General features: G+C 42.4%; 1 protein-coding gene across 2 annotated transcripts in view; it reads right to left on the reverse strand.

Annotated features, from left to right (window-relative positions):
* Positions 1 to 20,243, reverse strand: part of CRPPA (CDP-L-ribitol pyrophosphorylase A) — a 279,130-nt gene that overhangs the window by 201,915 nt on the left and 56,972 nt on the right. For both annotated transcript variants that reach the window (XM_044677768.1, XM_044677767.1), the window contains exon 4: positions 4,953 to 4,998. In XM_044677768.1, the coding sequence (XP_044533703.1) occupies positions 4,953 to 4,998 (46 nt within the window). The remainder of the gene's footprint in view (positions 1 to 4,952; positions 4,999 to 20,243) is intronic.

Below are 20,243 nucleotides of genomic sequence, written 5' to 3' on the forward strand. Positions count from 1 at the left end.
CCGGAGGAGGCATCACAAAAAGTCCTTCTGCCAGACAAGTGATGGACGCAGGATACAGACCAAGACAAACAGGCTCTGGACACAGCCAGTGAGGAAATTGTGTTTGGTTTAACTAGGGATCCTTGCTGCAAAGGTTTGGTTTTGGGGGTTTTTCCCCTCAATGAGGTGCAAAGAGAAAAAATAGATTTTTGTTCATTTAAAAATTAATTTTGAAAATGGTTACTGATTGACTGCTCCTAGTGCCAGACCAGTGAAAGATTAGAGTCAATAAATTAAATGAGGAGGAGGGTGAGAAGAGAATGCCCATGGCAGGTTTTTTAGAAAGCTCTCGTTCCCTTTCTTTTCATCATTACACTCACTGACGGGTTCTAGTTGTGTCAAGATATTGTGACTGACATCAGACACTGGAAGAGTGCCATACATATGTGTGTTTATGTGTGCATCTCGATTGAGAGTCACGAAAGAGAAAAACAGCTCCATCTCTGACCTCAAGAAACCGAGAATCCTGATAATGGGGAGGGGAACTGGATGTTAAGCTATAAGATATTAGATGAGGAAGGAGACATCATTTTTTAGATGGAAAAATCAAGGAAGGCTTCATGGAGAGGAAGTCCCTTCTCATTCTCAAAGGCAGGATTTTTTTAAAGATGCCCTGGGAACATCCTCCAGGCATGGGGAAGTAATCATAATTGATAACATTCGGTCCCTAGGGTCAAACCAGCTAAGGAAGCATTGACCAACTGGGCGGTATTATGGAGTCAGAGGGTCTGTGGCCTCAATCCCACCAAAAGGAAATTCTCAATTGCCTGCCCCCCATTATCTAATCTGGGGCCTAAAATCAGTACTTTGAGGATCCTGCCATTTTGATAAAAGGACCCGGAGTATAGAATAGGAGAATTCCAAAACGTGAAGCCCTGCCCTGGGAGGGAACGAGAAGGAGGAAGGCATGTTATAGCTTGAGATGAGGAAGCACTTCTTAACCAACAGATAAGGTTTTCTTGGGCACCATATGTATGCCAGGCCCCATGGTAGGTGTTGGGAATGCAAATACTAAATAGGCTTGGCATCAGAGACGATGCTGATGAGCAACAGCCTCCATCGCCTTTGTTCTCCCTTGTTGCTAGGCTACAGAAATGAACGCGAGATTAGCAGGAGGAAAAGTGATCACAGCATCCTGGTGCCCAAAGGACCTCAGAGGCCACACAGGTAAACCCAATGCTCAGTGCCTGGCATATAGTCAGACAACAAGCAATTATTAAACACCTGCTGTGTGCCATGCACCAGACTAAAGCAGAGGATAGAAAGAGGCAAAGAATGGCCCTGTTCTCAGGCTGCTCGCATGGTACATGCTTCATTAATCTTCTTTCTAGTTCTCCATCCAGCTACCTCCCTACCTCCATATATCTAAACAAAAGGCACTCAACAGCATCCTGGATAAGAGGCTGCATGACCCTGGTGAGTCACTTTACCTGTTTGCTTCAGTTTCCCTATCTGTGAAATGGGGATAATGACAGCACCTACCTCTCAGAGCTGTTGCGACAACCAAATAAGATTGTAACTATAAAGTGCCTAGCACATTTAGTAGGTGCTATCTAAATATTAGCTATCATTAGCTATTATTATTATCATTAGCTATTATTATTATTATTATTATTATTATTATTATCCCCCCTCTATTTGGCCTCTCCAGCCAAGGGGTATAACCCCCTAAAGCAGCCCATTCCCCTTGGGCAAAATTCTAATCTCAGGAATATTATCCTAGCAGAACCCCCATCCCACATTTTCCTCTCAATTATGTCCCACCCCGCCCCCCCTTGTTCCTAGTTCCTAGGGGCCATGCCAACAAATCCAAGGAGGCTAGACTCTGTAAACTCCTGGCTATTAGATGAACTATGTACTATAATGGATTCTTATGTTAATTAAGAAATTCTTGACCTCTTCTTTGCCCCCTATTCAAGTCCTCCTTGGCAGCATGCCCATGGGATATTTCTACTACCCTGCCAGTGGAAGGAGGGAGTAGCTCCCCTCTAGGTCCTCTGGGCAAATGGTTCAGCAGAGATTGGCTTCAAGCTGTTATCCTGACAAGGACCTGAAAGAATGGCATCTCCCGGTGCTGCCAGGTGAGTGCCATAGAAATGGCCAGCATGCAGAACCTGGTTGGTACCTAGAATGTATATGTGAGGCTCACTGATCTCAATCAGCTGTTTCTAGCTGACCTAATGGATGACTTTCTCCAAGTACAAAGAGCCCCCAGAATCTGAAACGAGGCAGAGGACAAGCTTCTCCCCTGGAGAATGATCTCCAATTTGTCCCACGGCTACTAAAAGGAGTGGAGAGCTGGACATTTCTGTCCATCCACAGCAAACATCCTGCTCGCTTACAGGCTCACCACAGCCCAGCAGCCAGGTGATCTGCTTCGCAGAGATAATAACATCAGAGCAGAAGGATACAAATGAGTTTTACATCTCTTCCTGCTAAGAATTTAACCAACCACATCTTTGTTTAGTCAAGGCCTCATGGGTAATGTCTACAGCCCACATCACCAGGCCAACATGTAAATATATGTCAACATTTTGATTTATATACTATGGATGATCTGTTTACACACACACAGAGACGCACAAATTATAGCTCTTTGGTGGTTTGAAACTCAATATACTTGATGAGGAAAAAATTCCGTGGTGAACTCCAGGAAAGGTTAAATACAAGAGTGTGTTTCCTACCACGGGAACGGACCTCTGGCCCCTCGATGTCAAGCTGAATGACAGCTTTCTAGAGCTCTGTCATGCCATGAAACCCTCAGATCTGAGCTCCAGAATCTTGTTTTAACCAGGTGAAAGCCGTGCTTCTCAGATTGCTTCCTGGCAAAAAGTCCAGGTCAAGCCCAATCAGGAATGACTGAGGGATTCCAGTACGGGAAAGGAAGAGTCTCTGCCCTCAAAAAGCTAGCTAACAGGGGCCAGCTGGGTAGCTCAGTGGAGTGAGAGTCAGGCCTAGAGACAGGAGGTCCTAGGTTCAAACCCGGCCTCAGCCACTTCCCAGCTGTGTGACCCTGGGCAAGTCACTTGACCCCCCATTGCCCACCCTTACCACTCTTCCACCTATAAGACAATACACCAAAAATTAAGGGTTAAAAAAAAATTTAAAAAAAAAAAGCTAGCTAACATTCTAATGGGAGAAGACACCCATAAAGGTGAAGGAGGGTGAGAAGAGAGAGGGCACTGATTAAGCATCTACCACATAGTGCTGATATGAATCCAAGCAAACAGTCCCTGCTCTCAAAGAGTCTACATTCTAATGGGATAAGCATCATAGAAAGGGGAACAAGGGGCGTCCCCCAGGACAGCCAGATTTGGGGCCACATGACAATGGCTAGAATGTAGGCAGCATTATGTGGATATGGCCAGGAAATGCCAAGATCCCTGCAGGTGAGATAAGGCCAAAGCTCCTCCAGTGTCCCAGAAGCACTGTCCAAGGTGCTGGTCAATGGCCAGAGTCAGGTTTGTAAAGGGTGGAAACTGACCCTGAGGCCTGATCCTATTAGTACTTGGAAAAATACAAAGTTCCTTGCTCAGCTATCCTTCAGTCCTCACATAGGAGGTGATTCTCCTACAGGTGGAAGTCAACAGTCCAGAGAGAAGGTGCCAACTTTGCTTCAGGCTCTGGGAGACAGCTCTTATCTGTCAGCGAATGCAGAGAAGGAGCCACTGCTGGGGCCCTGCAGGGGACTCTCAGCTTCTATAACCTCCCCCCCCCCCACAACAAAGTCGAAAAAGGAAGTTGAAGTAGAGATAATGGATAAGATTCCTCCTCACATGGTATTCTTATCACCTGAAGCAGAGACTCTCCACATAAGTCTAAATTTCTTGTACCCCAACCACCACCCAGCACAGTGCCAGGCACAAAGGCATTACTTAAGCAAAACTTATAACTGACTGATGTCACTGTCCCATGATGCTTGGTTTTACCCTGTGAAGTTAAAGCTGAAATCTCTCTTCCACGAGTCAGTACTTCAAATATTTGATGGCTATCATGAACCTTCTTCACTATCCCAGTATCTTCCTTCTCCAAGCCCAAAATCTTCAGGTCTTAATATGTCACCCACTCAAGGCTCTTTATTCTCTAGGTTTATCTTCTGAACATGCTCCAGTTTATCAGTATTCCTCCTAAATCACAGCCCTCACAACTGAAGAAACATAGAATGGCAGCATCAAAAGGGTCCTTAGGGATCATTTAATCTAATTCCCCCAATCGGCAGAGGAGGGAGTAGCACCCCTCAAGGTTAAGCTGGTGTGTCCTGATCATACATTAATTTAGTGGCAAAGTAGGGAAATCAAACCCTTGTTTCATACCAAGGCTCATATTCTTCCCATCAGACCATGCTGGTATAAAGAGAACTATACCACTTAGATGGCCTTGAAAACAGTGAAAATCCAAAGTTTCCCATAGAAATTTAGAGCTAAAGAGAATTTTCAAAGTGTCCCAAGTCCAAACCCTTCACAGGGCAATGCCTCTTATCTCTTTCCCTAGATATATGGGGAAGGAAAACATTTCATGAGGAAGAGGCTACAGAGGGCTTTACTTGCCCATTTCTCACAGTTTAAAAGCATCAATGAAATAATTAGCCAAAAAATCCATTTAAACAGTATCTATTTTGTGCGTTTTGATCATCCTCAATTGTCTATCCTTTGTGAATGTGACATGTTGCTGAGTGTTTCCAAAGCCACAAATAATTCTTTTAAACATGAAGAACCCTGAGCATCAAACACAATCAGCAGACTCTTTTCAAAAAACAATAAAAGCAGGCGATTTCCAAAGAACAAAGCCCAGCTCGGCTGCCAGCTGGCACACATACTTGTTACTAGGAGTTGAGACCAAAACTTTCACACTGAGTTCTGGCCTTGCCTCTATTTGGGAAACAAAGGAAGTGACTATTCCAAGGACAAACATACCCTTAATTATGGATTCCGCAGCATACAGATCTCGTCTGTAGGTCACCTAAAGGACAGAAAAACCTCATTAGACTTAACAGAGCAGGAAGGAATGTACAACCAATAAAATAATGCCCTAGAGCACATTCTTAATACCAGAAGGGCTATAAACCAATGATAATGTCAATGTTTTCATTATATAATAAATAACACTGGCAATCCACATGAAAAAAATTATATCTAAGTTCTGCAAAAGAGCTTGAAGACTGTTTCCAAGCCTTTGGACATTCAGAGACTTCATATGGCAGCAGTCATGAAATGTTTATTAATAAGAGAATTTTTTTAATATTTTCCACAAACACTGGAAAATGAGTTTAGCCATCATTAAAGCTGGCATTCAGAAGGCCATGTTTTGGGTATCATTATCCAAAAGCAAGTTCTGATGACAAGGAAATGTCAGCATCACAAAAATCACCAGATTGTTTACTCAATTGCAATGAAAAGCTTCTTAAATGTCACTCCACATAAAGGAGGACTTCAGGCTGGAGAGAATGCTCCCATGAACACCCAGGTTAGGATCACAAAGCTCAGAAACCTTGAGGATCACAGACATTCCAAAAATGTGGCCCCGGGGGAACAGGCAGACAGAGTCGACCACAATGCTGAAGCTCTATGAACGGCTTCTCCTTGGTTACCTATGATGCACGCAAGGAAGGTCCCAGTTCTCCCGGGATCTTTGCTCTCCATTCCTGTCCAAGGCTGTCCCAGTCGTTACAGCTGACATTTAGGTAGCATTTTACAGTTTGCAAAGCACTTTACAAGTATAATTTTGTTTTATCCTCACAACAACTCTGAGAGGGAGTGTTATTATTCTTCCTGTTTTACAGATGAGGAAACTGAGCCTCTGGTCTTGACCATGATCGCAGCCATAAGTAGCTAAAGCAGGATTCAGTTCCACCAGACTGTCAGGCTGTAGCCATTAGGCTGGGAGCTAGGGCTAGAAATGAAATAGTCCCTGACACTAGGAAGCTTGCATTCTCCTGGGGGGGAAACAATATGTACACCAATAAATGAATAGAAATTACACACAAAATGAATACAATGCCCTTTAGTGGAAGGGTAGGCTGGGCCAGGACTCAGTAAAGGAGCCTTGATTCCAGGGTCAATCCTTGATTTTCCCTTAAGGAGAACATTCCAGGCATGGGGAATAGTCAAAGAAAATGCCTAAAGTTGGATTAAGGAGTAGGCTGAGTGAGGAACAGGAAGGAGCTTGTGTTACTGCTGGGGCAGAGGTATTGCAGGACAGGACTAGGTGTAGCCTGGAAAGGTAGGGAGGGCCAAGTGAGGTAGGTCTACTTTCCTATTTGTTCATGGAAGTGATAGGGACCATTGCAGATTACCTGGGAGCAAGCTGTTAACATAGGCAAATCTTCACTTTGGGAAGACACTGGGGCAGCTGGGGGTCTAGAATAGGGAGACACTTGAGGGAGAAAGACCAACCCTCAGGCGACTGCGATACTCTGGCAACGTCAAAGGGGAGGAGTATTGCCAAGAAATATCACAAGCTTAAAAATCTACAAGACTTGAGTACAGATTGGATATGTAAAAGGCAGTAAAGAGTTGAGGATGACACCCAGGAGTCGAGCCTCACTGATAAGGAGAATGATGGTAGCCTCTAAGGTCATAAGGAAATTAGGAAGGGGGGGGGGGCTGAAAGAGAAGGGGGAGCGATGAGTTCTGATGTAGACTCTTAAGTTTAAGGGGTCTATGAGACATCCGGTTCCAGATGTCCAATCGGCAGCTGGAGATGCAAGACAAGACAGGAGGTCAACATAGAATAACCTCTAGAGAAGCAGAATCGAGAATCATTAGTATAAACATGACAGCAGAATCCACAGGAGCTAATGAGGTCAAGTGAAAGGACCTAAGACAGAGACCTGGGGGATACCTACCATCATGGCCTGGAAGAGAAACCAGCAAAAGAGATGGAGAAGCACTCAGATAGGGGAGAGAGAGGGAGAGAGGGAGAGACAGAGAGTGAACAAGAGAGAGACACACAGAGAGAACAGGGGATCGAGGAGGGAGAGAGAGAGAGAGAGAGAGAGAGAGAGAGAGAGAGAGAGAGAGAGNGGAACGAGAGAGAGAGAGAGAGAGAGAGAGAGAGAGAGAGAGAGAGAGAGAGAGAGACACAGACAGAGAGAGACAGAGAGACAGAGAGACAGAGACAGAGAGGAGACAGAGACAGACAGAGACAGAGACAGAGACAGACAGAGACAGAGACAGAGAGGAATATAAAACAGGATTGAGGAAAAATACTGCAGGCACTCTAACTGAAGCCTCCTTCCAAGGTGACTCCCATATTTATTGGGCCATAAATGATGACTCTTAGGTCATCATTCAGTCAGTTACAAATTATTTCTGTTATCTGAACAGTTAGGTAGAGAATCAAATACTTTACCATCACTAAGTAAAAGAACTCTTTAAATAAAACAACCATTGCTATGCCCTGAATATAAGCATATTATTATAAAAGTGAGTCAATCTGCAATTTGATTTTAGCTGAAGTCAGCCTTATAAGCCAGAGACTGGCTTCTTTACCCAAGGCTCTTTTCCCCTTTCAGATTAGATAATTAATTATATAAACAAGAAAGACAGCTAAATTACTTTTCTTCTATAGATTTTGCCCTATAAACTTTGACAGGCCTACCATACACAGATTAGATCTTCTTTGATTTTTATTAAAAATTCTGTACAGAAAGCATTGTTGGATACCTTAATTACCCTTCTCGACAGCCATATGTCAGTTTAATTAAAATAATTTATATCAAATGTCTGAAAGAAATATTAAAAGCACCCAAAGTAAAACTGACACATTACTTGTTTCTACAAAAAGTACCAAATACAATTTCTATTCTTCTAGATATTAAAAATACAAATAAAATAAATGAATGAACACATTAGGGAGGACAGACCTATGATTTTGTCAAATTTGGAATGCCCTCTACCAAAACAGATTTAAATGCATCCATAACTTAGAATCTGAGCTACCTGAGCTTCTGAGAGTTTAGGTGACTTGACCACAGTCATATAGCTGGTAAGTTTCAAAGGCAGGATTTGAACCCTCCAAGATCAACTTTCACTACAGCTAGCATTTCTATTGAGTTTGGAGGATTGCAAAGCACTTTACAAATGTGATCTCATTTTATCCTCACATGCCTGAGAAAGAGGTGCTATCGTTATCCTTATTTCACAGATGAGGGACCTAAAAGTGGGGAAAGTTAAGTAATTTTCTCAGGATCACAAACTAGGAAATGTTTGATGCTGAATTTGAACTCAAGTCTTCCTGACTCTAAGTCCAATGCTCTCTCCACTGCACCACCCAGCTGCTTCATACTACATTTTGGGTGGTGTATATGTATATGTATATATTTAGTGAGTCAGAGTGAGTGTATATACCCACACATACTAAATATATATGTACACACATGCCTTTCACTTAAGTAATTGGGTTTGAAATATTGAAAATATTAAAATCCTATATTGACAGGATCCACTTTTATTAAGAAAACTATTAGAAATATACATTACATCAAATAAATTATCATATTAAAATATAATGATTTCTAGTCAAATTATGTCTCTCACATCTAGGCTAAACATAATCTGTTGGTTCCATGTTATATATGACTGTAGGTGTATTAATGGCCTCCAGATCAGTCATGAGTATTAAAGCACTTAAACCTTCCCACCTGTCCTACCCATGTCTTTCCCTTTATTTGCAACTCCAGTGCCCTGGTTCAGTTCCTGCTCAGCCTCTCCCACCCATTACAACAAACTCCTCAATGCTGTCCCGGTGTCCTGTCTCTCCTCATTTCACCCAACCCTGACCCCAACCTCCATCTTCTCTAATAAAATCTGCTGGCTGCCTATTCCCTCCAGGATCCAAAAGGTCTGGCATTCAAAGCTCTTCACAACACAGCCTCTTCCCACTTTTCCAGTCTTGTATTTACTCAACTCCATATGCTTTAGGTTCCAGCCTGACTGGTTTTCTTGCTGGTTCTCCACTATGATGCTCCATCTCCTGAATCGGTTCCTTTCCCATGGTGGCCAGTGGCTATGCCTGGAAGGCTCTCCCTCTGCCTCTCATCTTCCCTGACCTGCCCCTTTAAGATGACCTTCCATTAACATTCTATAAGCCGTAATACACAAATATCTAGTAGGGTATTATGTTGTTTTCCCATGAGATTAGCATTTTTAAAAATAATTTTGATGCTTTGTTTTTTTACATCAACATAATATTCTCTCTCTCCCTCTCCTTCCTTGAGAACCATAGCATATGATAAATGGTGGGTATTTTTAGAGAGAAAAAATTATTTTCATTGCTAAATATTTCCCAGTTATATATTTTAACAAATTATTTTTTTTAATTTTGAGTTCCAATTCTCTCCCTCTCCATGAGAAGTCAAGCAATTTGATTTTGATTATAAATGTAGGGTCATGCAAAATATATTGCCATATTAGCCATGTTTCAAAAGAAAACATAAATAAAACAGTATTGTTTAAGTCAGCTTCAGTCTGCATTCAGAATTCATCAGTTCTTTCTCTAAGGGTAGATACAATTTTTCATTGTGGGTCCTTTGGAATTGTCTTGGATTGTCTTGATCAAAGCAATTAAGTCTTTCAGTTGATCACTGTTCAATTTTGCTGTTACTGTGAACAATGTTCTGTTGGTTCTGCTCATTTAACTTTGTATCAGTTCATATAAATCTTCCCAGGTGGAATAGCAGAACAGTATACTCCCACAATCAAATACCACAACTCATTCAGCCACCCCCCAACTTATAGCATCCCCTTAGTGTCTGATGCTTTGTCACCACAAAAAGAATTGCTATACATATTTTTGTACAAATCAATCTTTTTCTCTTTTCTTTGATAACTTAGGGATACATTCCTAGTATTGCGTTTTCCTAGGTCAAACACTCTGCAGTTATACAGCCCTTTGTTTGGAGTTCCAAACTGTTCTTTCAGAATTGTTCAACAACCTCACAACTCTTCTAGTCGTGCATTAGGGTCGAAATTTTCCTACATCCCCTCTAGCATTTGTCACTTTCTTTTTCTGTTAGCCAATCTGATAGGTGTGAGGTGATCATCTCAGAGTTGTTTTAGTTTCTCTAATCAGTAGTGATTTAGAACATTTTTTTCCATGTGAGTATTGATAGCTTTGATTTCTACTTCTGAAAATTGCTCTTCATATCCTTTGACTATTTATCAACTAGGAAAAGTCTTGTATTCTTATAAATTTGGCTCAGTTTTCTATTTTTTGATTTGAGAAATGAGTCCTTCATCAGAGAAACTTCCTAAAATTTTTCCCCCACTTCAGTTTTCCTTTTAATTTTGGTTGCATTGGAGGCATTTTGTTTGAGCAAAAATATTTTAATTTGATGTAATCAAAATTATCCATTTTATATCCTATAATGCTCTCTATCTACTGTTTGGTCCTATCTACTTTTTCCCCTTATTTATAGATCTGACAAGCAAACTATTCATGCTCCTCTAGCCTGCTGATGATATCACGCTTTATGTTTAAATCATATTTAACTTCATCTTGGTATACAGTATGAGGTCTTGGTCTATATCTTGTTTCTGCCAACCTGTTTTCCAGTTTTTCAAACAATTTTTGTTAGCTAATTCTTGTTCCCAAAGCTCAGATTTCTGTGTTTATCAAACAAAAGATTACTATGGTCATTTACTGCTGTGTATTATGTACTTAATCTATTCTACTGGTCCATCACTAGATTTCTTAACCAATACCCTACTATTCTGATGATTGTTGCTTTGTAATATGGTTTGAAATCGGTACTGTTAGGTCACCTTCCATCACTTTTTTTTTTTTCATCAACTCCCTTGATATTCTTAACCTTTTGTTCTTCCAGATGAATTTCATTATCGTTTCTTCTAGGTCCACAAAATAATCTTTTTGGTAGGTTGAGTGGTATGTCACTGAATAATTATATTAATCTAGGGAGAACTGTCTTTTTATTATATCAGCTGTACCCCCTCATGAGCAATTAATACTTCTCCAATTGCTAGATTTTTTATTTTGTTTTTTATCAATTACATGGAATAACAAATTTCCCCACAAGTTTTCCTAAGTTATATGATTGAACTTATCTCCGTGCTTCTCTTTCCTTCCACTTCCCACTTCTGGCAAGTGATTCAATCTGTGTTACACATGTATTATCTTACAAAACATATTTTCACATTGTTCATTTTTGTAAGTAATCATATAAAGCCAAAACCTCAAAACAAAAGCTCAAATGAACAAGTGAAAAATCCTATCCTTTCATCTGCATTGCAACTCCAACAGTTTCTTCTCTGGAGGCGGATAGCATTCTCTGTCATAAGTCCCTCAGAATTATCCTGGATCATTATATTGCTGATAGAAGATAAAGCTATCACATTTGATCACTCCACGATATTGTTGTTACTATGTACAATGTTCTACTGGTTCTGCTTATTTCACTTTGTTTCCGTTCATGTAGGTCTTTCCAACTCTTCCTGAAATCATCCTATTCATCATTCCTTACAGCATAATAGTATTCCATCACCAACATATAGCAGAATTTGTTCTGCCCTTTAATCTCCAATTCTTTGCCACCACAAAAAGAGCAGTTGCTAGATTTATTAATAGATAAATAAATATACTATTCGTTGCATAGATTTGACTTTATTTAGATTTTTTCCTCTGAAATTGCCTACTTAGAATTGTAATAATAAGGAGAGCCAGTTGACCACTGTTATGATAGAGGGGATATAGCCAGAGAGAGAGAGAAAGTCTATGAGATGAAACTCTCTTCTAACTCTCCCTTTGCGCCAAATATACTCTGGGAGACTTTGAGGGGGTGTCACCCCAAAATTGAGTGACCTGGATGGTCATGTGAGCCCCACAGGAGTTAGGGGTGAGGTTTCTCTATAAGATGAGGTATGTGGTACACCAATCCAATTCTGAATGAGGGCAGGGTTCATGCAAGCCTCCCCCAAGGTCAGTCAACTTCACAGTGGGTGGTCTGGCTCCAAGATGGTGGCAGCCAGACCAAGCTGTGGTTCCCTCCCCTCTTGTCTCTCAGGCACTCTTGAACGCTATCTGACTAATGAATGGATTTTATTAATATCAATATAGAGATTGGGGAAAGGGGTGAAGGGCAGAGGGATTTGGGGGTACCCTCTTCTCTATTCCTATGGAGTCCATTGCTTAGGTGGGAACCTTAATGGCACCCACTCCTAAGCTTCTCCCCTCACCTCTTCTCCTTCTGTTTCTATTTATATCCTTTCTATAATTGTAAGTTAGACCAGAAAGGGTCTCTCAGCAAGGTTGGATAATGGGGGAAGGAGAGTAAGAGATTGCTCCCAAAATGTAGTCCAAACACTTAGCTCACTCAATAATTGAAGTCTTGCTGGGTGAGATGTGATGGAATCTTTGACCAGGGAATCAGGGTTTCAGTGTCCAAAGAAAGATCCTCAGGAAGCCCTCACGACTTGATTGGAGCTGGGATGTGCACCTCCTTTTTCCTCACAGTCCTCCCAGAAGTTCCTCTCCCCTCCTTCTTCCTCTGAGAAACTCCCAGAATCCTCCCTGGTCTCAACCATCACCAACTGTCACCAACTGTCAACCACTCCTTCTCTGGCTCTTTTTGTCCCATTCCCCCTTGCACAAAACTCATCCTTACAGGATTAGGGTTATCTATTAATGATTTATCAATTAGAAAATGGCTTTTATTCTTGTGAATCTAATTCATTTCCCTATGTATCTTAGAAATAAGATCTTCATTAGAGAAATTTGCTCAAGATATTTTCCCAGATTCTTGATTCTTTTTTCATTTTAGCTACATTTCATTTTGATTGTGCAAAAACTTTATAATTTTATGTCATCAAAAGTATCATCTCTACTCTTATGAAACTCTTTTTCTTGTTTGGTCATGAACTTTCTCCTATCCATAGATTTGAGAGGTATTTTTTTTCTACATTTCTTCAATTTACGTATGGTGTCACCCATTATTTTTAAATCATGTATTCATTTTATCTTATTTTGGTATATACTGTGAGATACTATTTTCTATGTTGTTTCTGCCAGACATTTTCCCCTGCTCATCTGCTCGTTTTCCCCAACAGTTTCTATCAAATAGTGAGAAGCTAGGAGGCCCAGTGGGTAGAGCACCAGTCCTAGAATCAGGAAGACTTCAGTTCAAATTTAGCATCAGAAAAAAAGAAAAAGGAAGAAAAACAGGAAGGAAGAAGGGAAGAAAAGAAAGGGAGAGAGGGAGGAAAGAAAAACCTATTATTAAAGAAAAACCTTATCAGCTGTGTGATCTTGGAAAAGTCACTTCTGTTTACCTCATTTCCTCACATGTAAAATTGGGATAATAATACTGTCTACCTCGCAGGGTTGTTGTGAAAATCAAAGAACATAATCCTAAAGTGCTTTGCACAGTTCCTAGCACATGATAATCACTAGATATAGCTTAGTTATTGTTATTACTCCTAATAGTTGGAATCTTTGAGCTTGACAGATACAATAGTTTACTCTTCTCATTTATTTCTGTATACTATGTACCTAATCTGTTCATGTGGTCAACCTTCTTTTCTTGTTATTCAGCTGCTTCAGCTATTCCGAACTCTTTGAGACCCCATTTGTGGTTTTCTTGGCAAAGTTACTAGAGTGGTTCACCATTTCCTTCAACTCATCTTATGGATGAGGAAACTGAGGCAAACAGGTTAAAGTGACTTGCCTAGGGTCACACAGCTAGTGTGTGTTTGAGTCTGAATCTGAACTCAGGAAGATGAGCCTTCCTGCTTTCAGGCCCAGGACTCTATCCACTGTGCCACCCAGCTGTCCTGGGTTGCATTTCTTACTCTGCACCAAACTGTTTCAACTATCAGAACTTTGTAATATAGTTTGAGATCTGCTACTGCTCTGATCTCTTCCTTCTCATTTGTTTCCACTGATTCCCCTAACAAACTTGATCTTTTGCTTTTCCAGATGAATTTTGTTATAGTTTTTTTTTTCTAGCCCTAAAAAGTAATTCTTTAGATTGTTATAGCAATGAATAAATTAATTTAGGTAGTATTGTCATTTTTATTATATTGTCTCAGCCTACCCATGAGCAATAAATAGTTCTTTATTTAGATCTGTCTTGATTTGTGTGAAAAATGCTTTGCAATTGTGTTCATGTAGTTCTTATGTGTGTCTCAGCAGGTACACTCCTAAAGATTTTATAACAGCTATAGTTCTTCTAAATAAGATTTCCCTATCTCTTTCTGCTGGATTTTGTTGGTAAGATATATGAATGAGTTTATTACACATCCTATATCTTTGTTAACATTGTTAAACATTCCATTGTTTTTTTAGTTGCTTCTCTAAGTTAAAAAGTTGTTATTTTGTTTTCTCTTTGCTTATCCTTTCAATTTCTCATTGCATTGCTATGGATAGGCACAGTTGTGGGTTTTGTGCATCATAATGGTGATGACAGAATAGTAATGAATAATAATAGTGATGATAGAAATCCTGGCTTTAGCTCTGACCTTATTGGAAAGGCTTCTAGCTTACCCTCATTATAGATTATACTGGCTGATGGTTTTAGACAGACATTGCTTTACACTTAAAGGAAAGCTCCATTTATGCCTATGATTTCTAGTATTTTTAGGAAGAATGGATATTGTATTTTGTGAAAAGCTTTTTCTGAATCCACTGAAATCACAAAATTGTTTTTGTTATCAACATGTTCAATAATGTCTGTAATTTTCCTGATATTGAACCAGTCTTGCATTCCTGGAATAAATCCAGACTGTTCAGAGTATAAGATTTTTGTGACATGTTTTTGTTTTATTTGTAAACCCTTACCTTCCATCTTAGAATCAATCCTGTTATTGGTTCCAAGACAGAAGAGAGTGGTAAGAGCTAGACAATGGGGACTGAGTGACCTGCCCAGGGTCATGCAGCTAGGAAGTGTCTGAGGCCAAATTTGAATTTGTCTCCAAGTGTAGTTACCGATCCACTGCCTTTGTAATATGTTGCTGTAATCTTTGTTAATATCGTATTAAGATTTTTGCAGCAATATCCGTTAGGGGAAATAGTCTATAGCTGTGTTGGGGACAGTGTGCCACATATGCCCCAGAATGCCAGAGGGGGAGCACTTCCTCCCTCCACTGTCTATGGTAATGAGGGGGCTCACAGGCAGCTTGAAGGTGCAATTTGGGCATATAGTCTCTGAAAGGTTCGCCAACGCTGGTCTATAGTTTTCTTTCTACTTTTTGGCTCTCCCTGTTTTAGTTAACAAGACTGTGTCCTATGTCAGAAACTCATCTTTACTCAATGCAGGGATTTTAAAAAGCTAAATTGAATTTCAAGTTAATCTGGTTGGACTCTTTGCCTCATGCCGAGAAGCTGTGACTGACCCAAGGTAATGGTAGAACCTTGCAACCAGTGCTGGCCACCCTCTGCAGGTAGCTCCTGAGATGAACTGGTATTCATCAGTTCTGTCTTGCCATAATCTATGTCCAATCCACATTCTGTGCCATTGAATCTAGTCATCAGGAGTTCTAAATAACTGCACTGGACCATTCAGAGGATCCAGTCTCTACTCAGACCAAAGTAGCTAGGTGTGTCCAAAAAAAATATGAAAGCAGTGGTCACCTGCTGGTTATTGTGCCCACTGGATGAGGCCCATGTCTACTCTGACAAGCTTCTAGAACTGTTCTACCCCTCCACCCCCCAAATATCAAGGAGGGGCCCCCTAGCTCCTTCTCAGTCACAGGGAGAGGATCCTTTGGGTGGAGTAAATAGGGAGCGATCAGTGAGAAGTCACAAGAAGAAAAAGGAGAATCAGGGTGGTATGAAAATAATTTCCATTTTGTTAGAAAGGTGCTGCACTGCTGGTCTGACGTGAAGCCACAAAGCATGGGCACAGAGGTTAAAATAGATTGTGTGTGTCCAACACTGTGTGTGTGAGAGAGACAGAGACAGAGAGAGAGACAGAGAGAGAGAGAGAGAGAAGGGAAGGGGAAGGAAGGGGAAAGGAGGAGAGGGAGAGGAGGGGAGGGAGGTCTGATCTGTTACCACCCAGAGATACCAGTCAAGCCCAGACTCTCAGGCTGAGGCACACTCTACCTTGGCTCTACCATTCTCAGCCTGAGCCAGGGGCTGGGTCTCATCAGGCCACATCAAAGGGACTAGCATCAGAACTTATTGGCATTCTCAAAATAGCCAAGCAATGTGCAGCCATGTGACTGACAGCTGTGGGCAGCCACTTACCCACCCCCTTGGCCACTGTCTCTCTCAAACCCAGTGGTCTCAGAGGCCAGTAGTAGTCCCAGGTCGTCTGTTTATTCCAAAGATGCTACTACCAACATTTTGGAGTGCCGCCTTTGAAATGCCCATCACCTTTGGCACATTCCTTTTTGGCTCTTCAGATACCAGAACCAGGGGGTCCTGGATGATGGCAGAATCACTGGATTAATGCTGTCATCTTCCAAAGTATCTCTTCAGGGAAGCTAGGTGGCACAGCAGATAGAAAGCTCTAAGTGGAGTCAGGAAGACTTGAGTTCAAATATAGCCTCAGACACTTACTAGCTCTATGACCCTGGGCAAGTCCGCTTAACCTCTCTTTGCCTCCATTACTCATCTATAAAACGAGAGTAATAATAGTGCCCACCTCCAGGGTTACTGCGAGGATTAAATGAGAGAATATCAGTAAGATATTTAGCCCAGGATCTGGCCCACACTAAGTGCTTAATGAATGTTCACTGATTCCTAGATTGTAAAAATGGAGATGCTAATAGCTGTGGTACCTCAGCCACAAGGGTCCCATGAGATAACGCAGAGAAGCTTTTTGTAAACCTCAGGCCCATGTAAACAGCCGCTATTCTTATCATCTTTGTTTTAAAAAAAAGAAGTTTCATTTATCGTCCCACCTTGTACAGCAGATGCCAAGGCATTCCATCCAAGAGCCAGCAAGCAAGATAAATTAAGCCTCCAGCCTGGGCTCAGTGCCCAGAGCACTAATAAGGCCACTTACAGACTGGAGAAAGGAGGCAGAAATACGAAAAGATGTTTTTTAAAGGGAGAGGCGAGATCCTCAGGAATCACGAAAAGAAATAAAAGGTTTGCTTGCAGAATCATCAGCCTCCAGGGAAACAAGCCCAATGCCTTTCCAGGTGTGATGTGGCCATCCCAAAGCCAGGAAGCTGAGCAGGTTGCCCTCCATCTAGGTAGGAAGAGATCCCACATTCCTGTCTGAAGCTCCATCATCTCTGCAGACGTGATCCCTAAAGACCAACTCTCTTTCCTGTCTTGGAAGCAGGGCGAGTGACATCGATCCCTTTGGGCCCTCCACAGGCTGTTGGTTGACTTATATAAATCGAGTCGCCACAGCAGCAAGGGAAGGGCATTATCGTAACAACAAGCCTCACATCTACAACACAGAGAAGGTGAGCAGAGCCTTGCCCCCAGCAGCGAGGAGCAATGAGACCTCTGTGAAGACACCCCACCTGTGGGCTGCTCTCAAGCCTTTCCACTGCCCAGCCTGGAGTCCATAGTAAGTATCAAACAAGGGAGCCCCCAAGCCCAACAGGAGGCTAAGAAATAAAGGGAGGCCAGCTGGGTAACAAGTGGACAGGTGAGGAGACTCCAAGTGGTGATGAGAAGCCCACAGGTTGAATGTTCCTCCTGGCTTTTGGATGGGACCCCACACAGAGAGAGGTACAAGGCAGAGAGCCACAGCGAGGGCAGCAGTAGAGAGAACAGAAGATTTGGAGTTTGGAGCCTTGGTTTGCATCTCAGTTCTCCCATTTTCTCCCTGGAGCAACTTACTTGATCCCTGGCCTCAGTTTTCCCATCTGTACATGGATCAGCTCCTTAGCCTTTACCTTGTCTTTTAGTTCTCAAGAGATAACCACTGGTATAGAGCAAAGACAAATAGCAGGAGTCGGGGGAGGCAGCACCCAAGGGCTCTCATGCCAATACCAAGACTCCCTGTGCCTCATCCTGATGTCCATTGACCCCTTAGGGGCTGGCTCGTCAGCATTGGCCCCGGCCCCATTTTCCCCACTGGTCCTGGACCCAACATCCTCCTAAGCACTCTTCATTGTAGGGAGAAAGTCTCCTCCTCACTGATGGGAGCCTGGGTACAGAGCAAAGCCGGCAGAGGGCAGGAGGCTCAGAACCCCCAAAAGGCTTCACCTGTGCCAGAAGCCACAAATCCCCAACTCCTTGCCACCAGCCTCTTCTTCATGGACTGACAAACAGTCATCATCGCCATGGCTATTGGGACGGGCATTCCATTCTCCTGTCCTTTGGCTCAGCTCATAATGCCCAGGATTCCAAGTCTCAGGAGGCTGAGAGTGGCTCCCTTCCCAGGTCACCTCATCCCTCACAGTCCGAGGCCACCATGACACTTGCCCTGAGCCCTCTGTATCTCCTATTCTGCTGTTAACCAGCTTCCCTGCATGTGAGCCCCGAGTCTCTCAGCCCCACCAATGACTGAGCAGATGACAGTTTATATTTAGTTTTCTCTTGTGAGAGATAGATCTGGGGGTTCATTTAATTTTCTTCTCCCCTTGACCCAAAAGACTGAAAGTTCCTTCTGAGCAGGGATTATTTGGCATCTGTTCTGGCATTCCCAACACCTGATAAGGTGCCTGGTACACAGCAGGGACTAGGGTTCGTTGGCCACACTGGACCGCACAAGAATGTTCACCAAGAGGCCGGGCCACCTGGCCCGGCCGAGCCATCCATTCAGCCATGCCAGCCCTGTCAGCCCATGGGGTCTGTGTCTGAACATGTCCTGAGACGCCCTGTACATCTGCACAGATATTAAGGATGACAAAAAATTATGGCACAGAAATGACATGATGACCATGAGAACGTCTTCACCTCCAACAGACTTGGACAGTTAGACACCCACCTTGGTATTATTTTCACTGTGGGGATAGGCCAACAGGCTCCCCAGAATCCACGTGGGATCTGGCGTTTTTTAATTAGGGAAAAGATAGATTTTACTAATAAAAATTTGGATGTGCTCACTTTTACATTGGCCTATGCATTTACTCAGTCCAGTTCCCACTGCCACAACTGGGCTCCCAGTCACCACCATGCATGTCATCTTCTTCTGGTGAAGTCATTTCCTCCCATCCTTCAAGGCCCAACTGAGGTTCCACCTCCTCCATGCCAACATACTAACCCTTCAACATCTACAGGCTGAACATGATCCCTCCTTGTCCTTGTTTCTTATTAACTAAGCCAAGAGAAGACAAGGAAGGAAGGGAGGAAGGAAGGGAGGGAGGAAGGAAGGGAGGAAGGAAGAAAGGGAGGAAGGGAGGGAGGGAGGGAGGGAAGAGGGAAGAAGTATTTATGAAGCACCTACTATATACCAAGCATTATGAAAGCACTTTACAAATACTCTCTCACTTGATCCTCACAAAAGTCCTGGGAGGGAGGGAGGGAGGTTGTTATACCAGGGAGAAGGGGGCTTGCCCAGGGTTACACAGCTAATAAATATCTGAGGTCAAATATGGACTCGGGTCTTCCTGACTCCAATCCCAGTGCTCTATGCACTATGGCGCTGCCTCTAAATAAAAATATTGTTAACATTGTCCTAACTTTCAATTTGACTTAACTAAAGAAGCACTTATTAATTGCCTACACTGTGCCAGGTGCCACATTAGGTGATAGAGAAACAAAACCAAAAATCAAACAGCCCCTGCCCTGTCCAAGCTTATATCAGTCCATCTACAAGCATTAATTAGGTTCCTCCTGTATACCAAGGGCCGGACTGGGCACCAACTCGGGACAGCCTGACCTTTCTATCTGCCAAGGACTGAATATGACCATGAGCCCCTCACATAGGTATTTTCTCCCCCAGTAACAATGTGGTCTCCTTCTGAGCAAGGGTCATCTTCTATGGAACCCAGTGCCTTGCCCAGAGTACATGAGTAATAAACGCTTTCCCATTGTGTTCCATTAATAAGGAGTCAAAGGATCCAGCTTCAAACTCTGGCTCAGCTACTTCCCAGCGTCTGATTTGGGATAAGTCCCTTAGGTTTTAGCATAAAATGATAGGCAGGGGCAGCTGGGTAGCTCAGTGGATGGAGAACCAGGTCTAGAAATGGGAGTTCCTGCATTCAAATCTGGTCTCAGACACTTCCTAGCTGTGTGACTCAGAGAAAGTCACTTACTACCATGGCCAAGCCCTTACCTCTCTTCTGACTTGGAACCAATACACGATATGGATTCTAAGGCAAAGGAAAGGATTTAAAATA

Source organism: Gracilinanus agilis, chromosome 5 (assembly GCF_016433145.1).
Source record: "Gracilinanus agilis isolate LMUSP501 chromosome 5, AgileGrace, whole genome shotgun sequence".
Taxonomy (NCBI): Eukaryota; Metazoa; Chordata; class Mammalia; order Didelphimorphia; family Didelphidae; genus Gracilinanus; species Gracilinanus agilis.